Below are 12970 nucleotides of genomic sequence, written 5' to 3' on the forward strand. Positions count from 1 at the left end.
AGTTTATGCATATCTATCAATATGTCTGTTATTTATCTATTTATCATAGTACCATAAGGTGTGAGAGGGGTAATTATCTGCAATAAATACCAATATTGAGGAAGAAATAGTAATAACATCCATCTATCTATCTATCTATCTAGATATATCTATATATGCGTATATGTATATATATATCTATATATAAAGATGTCTATATCTATCTATATCTATCTATCTATATCTATATCTATATAGATATAATATATATCTATATAGATATAGATATAGATATATATATATATATATATATAGAGAGAGAGAGATATCTATCTATCTATCTATCTATCTATCTATCTATCTATCTATCTATCTATCTATCTATCTATATATATATATATATATATTCATTCATATACTTCAAATAATCATCTCTTTGAACAGGTTTAATAATACGTAAATACGGTATTTTTTCACACTGATCTCGCCATATGTAAATAAATAGATCAGTCTCAACAATTATCATTCTGTGTCCTCTGATTTCCCTGACTTGGTTGATACATAAAGCTTCAGTAACTCTTCCATCAAACAGCACACGTTATTTGGCTAGCAGACTACAAACACCAGATAAAGAAAGTGTGTGTAAAACACGAGTATAAAAATAAATAATCTTTGGTCTGTGTTTTCGAAAAAAATATATATATATTTTCATCTGTTTAGATATTACACCTATTATTTATTTAGTTTATATTTTACCGGGGAGCGTTCATTTCAGTGTATGGGACCAGAGAACAACGATGTTTTTAGTATAACCCAACAATTACACATCTCTTCTTAATTATTTATGTTATAATATATTATGTTATATTATATTACATTATATTGTATCACCTTGTTAATAATAATATACTGTATTATGTGACATTATATTACGCATCTTCAAAATATTTCTACCTGTCGTATCTAGACACACATGTAACCAAAGTAGAGTAAAATATCCTTTCCTGGGCAAATAGTATAGCATTCGTATTACATGCAATAGTTGAAACAAGGTTTCTTATTTACACAAATATAACAAATGATTTTGCTGTTACCTATACATATATATAAATATATCGCTTTTAATAACGTTTATAATTTAGCTTCCAAAATACTTTGGTAAGGTGCTTACGTTTAAACCATAGCGAACAGTAATACATTTTTTTTTAGATGTGAAATTGTAGAATATAATCTATTTAATAATAAATCAATTCTAAACTGCAGTTAATAAATATTTTTTTCCTCTATGTGAATAAAGTCATATATGAATTCTATGTGGATTGTAGGGAATGGTATTGTTTCATGACAGTGTTGTTTTTTTGTCCTTTTGTGTGTTGTGTTTAGCTCATGTCAATATTAGTTCATCAGTCAGTATAGGATATTATACACGCCTTGCCTCCAGACATAAGAGGTGATCATTAGGTTTTCAGTCTATCACCGAAGCTCTCTGGAGGATTCAGCCATACAAGTAAATCAGGTATTTTGACTTGCTGGCTACGCTTAATAAACGTGTTATGACACCAGTGTGGGGATGTTTGTCATCTTTGGCTGGAAAGTGAATGAGATATTTGAGGCTGATTGGGAAAATTGTCTTTATCTGCATAATTTCAGGGGAGCCCAGTCCTGACCTGCTCATTTCTAAGTCCTGTTCTACAGCATACAAGAACAACAAATCACAGCATCCCCCCTTAGATAAAAGCTGTGATCACTCTGAGGATCGTGTTTGCTCATCAGTACAAAACAAAGCCACAAAAGTGAATTAAAAGGTTGACCTAAAAGCAAGTGACTCTTTAGTTATTGTGGAACTACAAATACCACAAAAGCCAGAGAGCCAAGCCCTGCTCCATGCCATGATATCACCATATAAATTAATACCGCCATAGGAAAAAGAGATACAAACAGATAAATGTCAATTTGTATTACCATGGAATTTTCTAAATCTGCACCTGTGTTTTATTCTGTTAACTGGTATTTCAAGTGATCTGTTGTACAGAAAAAGCAATTTCTAGATAGTAGAGACGAATTGTTTTAATTGATTGTTGTTGCTTATTTGAGCCTGACAAATAAGATTTGATAAGAAATGATTAGTGTTTGTTGTAAAATGGATTTTTTTTTTAGAAAATAGATACAAATGATGAATTTAACTAACAAAAGCATAAAATAATAATAATAATAATAATAATAATAATAATAATATATTGTAGGAGTAATAATAAAAATAATAATAATAACAGTAATAATAATAATATATTGTAGCAATAGTAATAATACTAATACTACTAATAATATCGTTGTACTACTTCTACTAATTATTCTTATTATTAATATTTTATTATATTGTATCATATATCATATGATAGATAGATAGATAGAGATAGATAGATAGATAGATAGATAGATAGATAGATCTATATCTATCTCTGTGTATATATATATATATATATATATATATATATATATATATATATATATATATATATATATATATATGTATATATATATATATATATATACATACATATACAGAGAGAGAGGGAGAGAGAGATCTATATCTATCTATATATAGATAGATGTATTTTATATATATATATATATATATATATATATATATATATATATATATATATATATATATATAAATAAAATCAGAAAATTATTATTATAATAATAATAATCTATTTGTGTATGTCATAATCTCTCCTCTATATATCTATTCATCTACATGGATTTTTATTTCCGTTTAATATTCGAATTATAATGTGATCTCTTAAGCGCTGAAAACAGTTTAAAAAAAACAATCGTTTTCAATAAACAAATACAACAAATACATTTGTATCCTTTCATCCCTTGGAACAACTGAAATGATTAGCTGTAATTGAAATATCTTACTGTTCTAAAATAAAAGTGAACGAATTATCTAAAAAAAAAAAAAAATAATAATAATACTTACCTCTGCAAATTTTTTAAAAAATTATTATTCTTCAATAAACACCCTCTTGACAACCATTAACATGAAGAATTAGTGAAATAAATCAAAGCCTCCAGTGCAGTTGTCACCCCATTTATTTCTCTGATTTCATACTATCACTGGCAGTGTCTAGGCTGATTTCAGGATTGTAGTTGGGGGGGGGGGGGGGGGCTGCAGATGACACAAAGATCTCTCCTAGAAAACTCTTTGCAATGCTCCCAGTGCGGGTCCCCCCTCCTTCCTGTTACTTGAGAAAACCGCCTGTTTGACACTGTAGAACAAGTCAGCGACCAATCAGAAGTGCGCTCCCCCCCTTGACCGGCCAATGGCGAGCTCCACATTGTTGTGAACATTTGTCTAATGAGAGAGCAACAATTGAGAGACAAGGGGAGCAGCCTGCAGTCTCTGCTCCTAGTTGCAACTTTTGTGTGGAGTGTGTGCGCTTGGCTGTCACACTTGCAAACTTCTGCTTGGGGGAAGAGGATCCAGCTGGACGTTTTGGTGGCAGATTTTGGATGATTTGGAGGGGATCTGGGGATCTGGGACAATCAAGGTAACATTGTCACCTAGGGTCACTTTCATTACATAGAGGGACAGGTTAGCTCTATAGTCTGCGCTGTAGGGCTGCAGGGGGATCTGATTTGGGAAACTTGAAAGCTGTCTTGATGGCGACATTTTTTCCTGACGTTCAAATTACTTTATGTAGAATATAGAGAGAGCAATTCCCCTAAATACTTCTGTATTTTTGGTACATAGTAATTTCAGTGCATTGCCAGTCCTTCAGGCATTGGGCAGTCAGAAAGTATTATAACACTGGGGTGTATATCTGTAAGGAGGGAATAGCTTTATGACTTTATTTGCTCCTATAGAATCTATAGGTTTTAAGTATAGAATAGTGGTCAGGTTAGTAGAGGTGTCGGGTATTGGGCAATTAGAAGGTATAACACTGGGGTGTATATCTATAGAAAGGGAGTAGCTGTATGTTTTTTTTTTGTGGCTCCTATAGAATCTATAGGTGTCAGGTTGTTGGACAGTTATAAAGCACTGGGGTGTATACCTATAGGAAGGGAATAGCTGTATGACTTTGTTGGTGAGGTTTTGGACATAAAGAATATAGTGGTCAGGTTGGTGTAGGTGCCTATAGGTGAATGAGGGAGTAGCTACACATTGGGACTGAGGATTACCCAGCTATAAAGTACTGCGGGGACTAAGATGGAGTTGAGCGGGGCCCCTTCTGTATCCCAGGTCCCCCAGACTGCCACTTCCACTTCTCTGCCTGTCACCATGACCGGAACGTTGCTCCGGGGCCCCCAATTGCTCCTGCGGGCTGCTGAGAAGTACCCCCGCACCCCGAAGTGCGCCCGATGCAGGAATCACGGGGTGGTGTCGGCTCTCAAGGGCCACAAGCGCTACTGTCGCTGGAAAGACTGCATGTGCGCCAAGTGCACGCTGATCGCGGAACGCCAGAGGGTCATGGCCGCGCAAGTTGCGCTCCGGCGGCAGCAGGCTCAGGAGGAGAACGAAGCCCGCGAGCTGCAGCTGCTCTATGGAACCGCCGAGGGGTTAGCGCTGGCCGCGGCCAATGGTATCATCCCACCCAGGCCCGCCTATGAGGTCTACACTTCGGTGTGCCAGGAAGGAGGCTCAGGTAAACTCACATTCTGTTTTACAACTAGTCCAATGTCCAGAGAAAAGGAGAGCGGTGCATTTTGTAAAAGTAGTATAGAAGAAAAGTATGAGAAAATAAAAAAGGAAAAGTGTAAAAGTTGTAAATGTTACAAATTATGTCAAGTGTTTGATATCTATCTATCTATCTATCTATCTATCTATCTATCTATCTATCTATCTGTTTATTTATCTATCATAATTGATTATATATATCTATCAATCTATCAGTCATAATAAATTCTTTCTATCGCAATTTTATTTTATATTTATCTATTATACTTTTATCTATCTATCTATCTATCTATCTATCTATCTATCTATCTATCTATCTATCTATCTATCTATCTATCTATCTATCTATCTATCTATCATTTATTTTATCTGTACAGCTAGTTATCTATCTTTATCCATCTCGTTTTATATAAGTTGCAACTAACCTGTAATGTGCTCCCAACAGTACTATTAAATATTACCTCCATTATCCTGTTGTAGTATTTTACTTATTGGAGGTATATTTTTACACTTGCCTTCTTATAGAAAGTTTCTGTCAGACTATTTCCCATGCAGGCACCTCTGTATCTAGCAAATTTCGGAGCAAGCAAGACATCTGATCAGTCAAGATCGAATATCTATCTATCTATCTATCTATCTATCTATCTATCTATCTATCTATCTATCTATCTATCTATCTATCTATTATTTCCATCCATCTATGTATCTGTATGTCTATCACCATTTCATCAATTTATTAATCTGCCATATTTTATCTATTATTTTATATATCTATCCATTAATTAATTTATTATCATTATATCTATTAATCTATATCTATCTATTATATTCTATCTTGACTGATCAGATGCCCTGCTTGCTCCGAAATTTAGAAAATTAATTGAAAAGTGTATCGTAAATGTTACAAACGATCTCAAGTGTTTGGCATGTATGTATGTATGTATGTCTAACTATTTCAATATCTATATATCCCTAGATCTATTTCAGTTTCGTGGAAATAATTACAAAAATATACATTTACTTTTAGGTAACGAATCGTTTTATGTTCCCAGTTGTAACTTTTTTTTAGTTATGTAAACAAAAATGCAAAAAAATAAATAAAAAGAAAATACCCAAATGGAATGCTAAGAGGTTCTTCTTATGCGCATAGAAATGTCAAAATTTGAGCAATTGTAGACGTATATTACCGTGAAAATAAATAAATAAATATGTATATATATATATATATATATATATATATATATATATATATATATATATATATATATATATATATATATATATATACATACATATTTATTTATTTATTTTTATATGTACCTGTAACGTACATAAGTGTTATTAATGTATATTGCCGTCAATATATATATATATATATATATATATATATATATAGTTAATGTTTATTGCCGTCAATGTACATACGTTGTTAATGTCTATTACTGTCCTCTGCCATTCTCACCGTAACCTTGAAATGACAATGCTGTGAACCATACAAGTGATAATTGCGGCAAATTGGTTCTCTGACCCAGTTGTGTCTCCTTCCTTCCTCCAGAGACCAAGATCCAGAAGTTTGACCTTTTCCCCAAGGCGCTCATCCCCAGGTCAATCACCCCTCAGCAGCTGGCCCCCGGGGTCAAGCCGGTGACCCCTGACAGTGAATCGGTGACTGGAAGCACCCAAGGGGCCTCATCCCCTGAAGTCAGACATGGCTCTGGATCAGAAAACGGGGACGGTGAGTCCTTCCTCAGCTCCCCAATGTCCAAAACCCTTAAAGAAGGAGAGGACAGCCCGGGCTCCATTAGCCCACTGGGCTCTGATTCTGGTTCTGATGGCGAGAAGGACGAGCAGGACCCCAGTTCTTCCTCCTCATCCAGGCAGAGGACCCCCATAGACATCCTGACCAGGGTCTTCCCCACTCAGAAGAGAAGCGTTCTAGAGCTGGTTCTACAAGGCTGTGGAGGAGATGTGGTCCAGGCCATCGAGCAGATCCTGAACAACCGAGGTCAGGAGAAGGGTGAGGAAACTTGGTCTAGAGAAGCGGCTCTTCAAAGCCTTCAACCTTCAGTGTCCACCAGCCACCGGCCACTCATAGCTGGAGCCATCACCCCAGCCATCGGGACCCTGGGGAGCAGGTCCGCCTTCTCCCCTCTGCAGCCCAATGCTGCCCACTTTGGGACAGACACCAACACCTACCAGCTAGGTGGGCACCTCGGACTCAACCCATTAAGATTGGCCTATTCTGCCCACAGTAGAGGACTTGCCTTCATGACTCCTTACTCCACAGCTGGTTTCATGCCCACCCTTGGCTTCCGCCCACCTATGGACTATGCCTTTAGTGACCTGATGAGGGACCGGGCAAATGTGCACAAGGACCAGGTTTACACAAACGGTCTGTATGGGTCTGTAGTCAATAACAACACCGAGAAACAATGAACTGAGCTCAACCTGAGGACTTTGATGGTTGGGTAGAGCACCCTGAGACTCTGAAGGTCCCCTAAGTCCTGGTGACTATTACCTGGTTTCAATGATTTCATAGGGACTGCAATCATAAAGTCTAGGACTCCTGAAACGGATTTTTTTTTTATAAAACCTAGTCATTTTTGTAATAAAGTCAACCAGGTTCTGGATACACTACGTTAGCGGACGTCCCTGGCCTTCATCCAAGATCTTTACTTTTATAAAATGCACTTTTATCCTTTTTAAGTCGTTATCTCCTGTGCTAGAGGACGCCAAGCATGAACCAAGCTCCAGTGTATCCTATAAACCCATCTATATACTCACCTAATGTAAGGACACGGGATTCTAAATTATTCTTGACTTTGTGGAGAAGTCGGTGACTTGCAGGTAAAGGGACAATAGGACTGCGACTATTGTGTACAGAATTGTAGATATACACATTGGCGTCTGGTCATCTTTTTGTCATTTTTTTAAAGTATTGCTGTTCGTTTAATTTCTTAGAAATAAATAACGCCTCCGTGTGACATTCCATAAACATCAGTAATAAATGGGACTTTAAAACTTTTTTTCTGTTGCGGTGTACTCATGTGAGACAGAGATGTGCCGATTATTGTCGATAGACTGTGCGATCAGACATGTGCGATGTAGAGTTTATGGGCTGGGAAAAGGAAATGATGGGGAATCCTGTATAATCTGTATAATCTGTCCTGCTGGTCTGGAAGGGATAAACGTGTTCCGATAAAAATGTACTTATTTTGCTATTTTCTTTATACAGATTATCTATCTATCTATCTATCTATCTATCTATCTATCTATCTATCTATCTATCTATCTATCTATCTATCTATCTATCTATCTATCTATCTATCTATTATCCCTCTCTCTTATCTATCTATCTATCTATCTATCTATCTATCTATCTATCTATCTATCTATCTATCTATCTATCTATCTATCTATCTTCTCTCTCGCCCTTCTATTTTCTTTTTTGTTTCCCTCTGTTCTCTCTTTTTTCCAGCCCCTCTCTTTTTCACTCTGTCTCTTTCTTTCAATTTCTCTCTTTTTTTCTTTTCGGCTTTTTTTAAATCTATTTTTGAAAATGAAAACTAGAAGCCGATTGATTGCCATTCACAGCTAGTCCATTCTTAATAAATTCTCCTCTGTGTATTTTGATAAACAGCAGAATGTAAATTAGAACATAAATCAAACACAGAACGATTAATAACTTTTTACACCACATATTTGGGTAATTTAATGTATCTTTCACCCTGAGGCAAATCAGCTCACTCCTATTGTGCCACTAGAGGGTGCTGTAGTTTTGCCTAACGAGTTTTGGAAGATTTTAAGCTGTTAAGGGCCTATTTACATGAATGGTAAAGCATGCGTCATTGTGCGTGTTGCTGAAATGAGCAGTAATGCGTGCAACATGTGTTGCTGCGTTGTGGTGCCATTAACTTTGAATAGAGCTCCAGTGCACTAAGCCAATGCACCTGCGTTGAAAAAAAAAAGGGTCAATTGGTCGCCCTACTAACACAAGGCATGTGTATAAGCCTAAAGAAGTAAAGGGCCAAGGAACTGTTCACACTTGTCAATTTTCCTGCAGTAATGTGCATGCATTATACTCCATGAAAATGGATTTCAAGCAGAAGTCCAGTTCCTTCCTATGTGGCCAATTAACATCTACAAGTGCAGCTAATTGACTTTTAAATCATAGAACATGCTGCATTGTGTGCATTTCTGTACAATAAACACTCACTGAGACAAAAGGTACAAGATCATTGCATTAATCATTCAATTAAAATGGGTCTGCAAAAAGTTTCTGCACTTTTTTTTATATTTAATAGAGTTAAAAAAAAAGTGCAGAAACTTTTTGAAGAGCCCTCGTCATATTGGCAAGACAAATATATTATTTTTATTATTTATTTATTACAGGTACTTTTGTAGCACCGTCAATTTACGCAGCGCTTTACATATTTATTTTACATTCACATCAGTCCCTGCCCTCAAGGAGCTTACAATCTAAGGTCCCTAACTCAGATTCAGAAGAAAAACACACATATAATGAAAACTAAATGCCTCCTAAACACATATACCAAAGGCTGTATTCACATCTGCACATTATATAGGTGTAATGTACTAGAAAATTCCTGCTTGCTGCTACTTTGATGCTCTTTCCAATAAAAAACGAATTACATAGATTTTAATGTCAAACGCATCTAAACTGCACATAAAATACAACTTAAACATGCAATGCACATATAAAAACACCACACTTAAAATGTTCAGATATGAATGGAGCCTAGCACTGATCTTATTGCATATGCAGAATATTACAATTTTGCTCTGTGGAACTGGAAAGGGGCTCATTTTTTCCTGTCTATAGAGGAAACTGAAGTTTTTACGACATTAATAACCATCTCTTAAGCCCCGTACTCGGTCACGGGCTGAATGCTCGGTGACATCAGCCATTTCAATAAAAACTGACTGACACTCGGCCTGTGTGTATGGCAGCCGGTCCGAAGGAAGCTGGCCGTTTAGCTGTCTTCTGTCGGATAAACATGCTGGAACCAGCAGCCGACCAGCGCCCGATCAGCGTTCTGACCAGAGTGCCCTGGTGGGGGGGATGGGCATCACCTGTAAGAACACAACAGCTCAGCAGGGGGAGATCACTGTACTAACGGCAGATCGTTAGTATAGCGGTTCCAACCAGAGCTGACAGGTTTTTTTTTTCAGGTTGAACAGAAAAAAAACTCATAGTGTGTACCAGGCTGTAGTATTGATATAACATGTCACTGGTCAATGAACCAAAAAATCAAAAGCTTAGTGTCCTTTTACACTTCCGCATGGCTGTAATGTATCACCTGTGTTTGGATGGCACTTCAACACACTAAAGCAATGCAAGTAGCACATTGTGTTACAAAATAAAGGGTTATGTGTGATTTTCGGCACGTCAGGGTGCATTGATGTCCCTTCATTTCACTGGGCTGCCTTAATGCAACACACATTAACAGGCAACATAACATGTGACATAACACGCATTAAGGCATGTGCATTAAAACACAACAAAAATGTGCCTGGGCCCTAAACTCTAAACACAAAAGCAAATATGTAACATATTACAACTAACCCGTTTATAGATATGATGGCCGCAATATTTTGTTTTCACTTGCTATGTTGGTAACATACTTCCTGTCCTAGGGTGACAACGTGTTTCTTCCTGTCCTAGGGTGATAACACGTTACTTCCTGTCCTAGGGTGACAACACGTTACTTCCGGTCCTAGGGTGAAAATGTGTTACTTCCTGTTCTAGGGTGACGATGCATTACTTCCTGTCCTAGGGTGACAACGCATTACTTTATGTCCTAGGGTGATAACGCGTTACTTCCTGTCCTAGGGTGACAACGCATTACTTCCTGTCCTAGGGTGACAACGCATTACTTTATGTCCTAGGATGATAACGCGTTACTTCCTGTCCTAGGGTGACAACGCATTACTTCCTGTCCTAGGGTGACAACGCATTACTTCCTGTCCTAGGGTGACAAATTGTTACTTCCTGCCCTAGCGTGACCACGCCTTTCTTCCTGTCCTAGGGTGACAACGCATTACTTCCTGTCCTAGGGTGACAACACGTTACTTCCTGTCCTAGGGTGAAAACGTGTTACTTCCTGTTCTAGGGTGACAATGCGTTACTTCCTGTTCTAGGGTGACAATGCATTACTTCATGTCCTAGGGTGATAACGCGTTACTTCCTGTCCTAGGGTGACAACGCATTACTTCCTGTCCTAGTGTGATAACATGGTACTTCCTGTCCTAGGGTGACAAATCGTTACTTCCTGCCCTAGGGTGACCACGCGTTTCTTCCTGTCCTAGGGTGACAACGCGTTACTTCCTGTCCTAGGGTGAAAACATGTTACTTCCTGTCCTAGGGTGACAACACGTTACCTCCTGTCCTAGGGTGACAACGCGTTACCTCCTGTCCTAGGGTGATAACACTCACTCAACAAGCTCTGTCTACAGTGTGCATACTTTTTCCTGTATATGAAGTTGCGTGAAGTTCTTAATCCTCCATACCGCTGATGTGTGTTATGTGTTGAAGGATTTAATAAAAATAAAATAAAATAAACTGTATCTATAGAGGAGCAGCATTATGTTAGGAATTCAGAATACCCCCCTCTCCTCTTCACCATTATATTGAGATGTGCTGTAGTCTACAGGCTTGAACTAGGCAGGGCTGATATCACTGCTTGAGATATCAGGAAGTTATGGACGCACAGAATTTCATGCAGGATCAACATATGTTTTATATAAATAATAAAATATGTGGAACCAAGAGACCCTACATATTATAAATAAGGAAATTGTATTTCCAATAATTAGGGCAGGTCCCTGCACCCAGGAATGTATTTGAATTAGAAAGAAATAGGTGATAGCTGGGGACCATTACAGGATTGACCTAATATGACCACACCTATATGGCCATGCAGCTGATTGGGAAGGCGGCTTGCTGCCATGTGACAGTTTCTCATGGGTTCAGGTCAAACTGATTTCACCCAGAAGCTTAGTTGGGACCCGTATAGAAATTACCCAGGGTGTCAAAACATTTCTGTGAGATAAGGAGCACCTCTGGCCAGTGGTGGGAATAGGTTCTTTAGTACCAAAAAGGTCAAAGTTCTCCTAGTATGAGCTGTGAACTACTTCAGCAGCATAGATTGCAGGTCCTGCCCTAGTTCCTTATAAAGATACTTTTATTAAATGTATCAAAATATACAAACCAATAGTATTGCTGTATATATTTTGATACATTATTAAAGGTATTCATATAAGGAAATATCCTATAGTGGTCCCTAGCTCTCACCTTCTTCTTCTCGGTATAATCCTTAACAGGTGTTTTCTGTACCTATCAAATAGATACAACAAAACACGTCCAATGGCATATTTAACAGTCCAAAAAGAAAGCTAATAAAATACGTTCATTGTGTTTGGGTTTACATACACTTTAAGATGAATCTTTGATACCTCTGTGAACCTGAAGGACCTGGGGCACCAGAAGTCATTATGGACATTGATCAATGTATATCAGTGTAAATCATGACAGCCAGGGCTGGGACAAGGGGTGGGCAGGAGGGCCACAAGGAGATTGGGGGGGGGGGGGATCTGTGTTGTGAAGGGGAATTTGAGGGGTGGCACAGGGTAAGAACTGTTCTAGGAGGGCACATTTTGGGAGGTGGGTTAGGAGTGTTGATTTGGGGGAATTTGTGTTAGGAAGGGGGATGGGGGAATAGGAGCTGTGCTAGGAAGGGGGGGGGGGGGGTGCTATTAAAGTAATATGGTAGTGGGGATTTCTTTTGGGGGGGGGGATTTGTGCTAGTAGGGATGATTGAGGGGATTTGTGCTAGGATGGGGGAGGGGAATTTGTGCTGGGGGGGGGGGTTTGGAGTGTGGGGTGGGGGGGAGAGGCTTTGTGCTTGGAGGTGGAAGATTTTATTCGGGGGGTGGAATTTTAGTGGGGCATTTGGGGAGAGAGAGGATTTGAGCTGGGTGCTTAGGGGGTAAGCATGCAAATTAATGTTAGATTTTTTTCGGGGGGGGGGGGGATTTTTGCTGACACATAATTCTCATACATCTTGGGGGTGGGCGAAATTTAGCATGTTCACCCCTGGGCTCTAGATGACTTTGTCTAGGCACTGGTGACAGCTCGGACTCCGGTGTCTTATCGAATTCAGTCCCCTATCATATAGTGTCCTCCCTGTACTGCGCAGGCGCAGTACTGAGGACAAAAGAGACGCCGAAAGTCTCCGAAGTTCAACAGCTGATCGTCAGCTGTACACGGCGCCTGCGCATTTA

At 38.3% G+C, this 12970-nt stretch overlaps 1 protein-coding gene across 1 annotated transcript; it reads left to right on the forward strand.

The window, feature by feature from the left end:
* The first annotated feature begins 3356 nt into the window (after positions 1–3356).
* On the forward strand, positions 3357–7690 carry DMRTA2 (DMRT like family A2). Its single transcript, XM_073593566.1, has 2 exons — positions 3357–4634; positions 6222–7690. The coding sequence occupies exons 1-2, from the start codon at positions 4199–4201 to the stop codon at positions 7100–7102; spliced, it is 1317 nt and encodes a 438-aa protein (XP_073449667.1). The 5' UTR covers positions 3357–4198; the 3' UTR covers positions 7103–7690.
* Positions 7691–12970: the final 5280 nt, after the last annotated feature.

The sequence above is a fragment of the Aquarana catesbeiana genome, linkage group LG07 (genome assembly GCF_042186555.1).
Source record: "Aquarana catesbeiana isolate 2022-GZ linkage group LG07, ASM4218655v1, whole genome shotgun sequence".
Classification (NCBI taxonomy): Eukaryota; Metazoa; Chordata; class Amphibia; order Anura; family Ranidae; genus Aquarana; species Aquarana catesbeiana.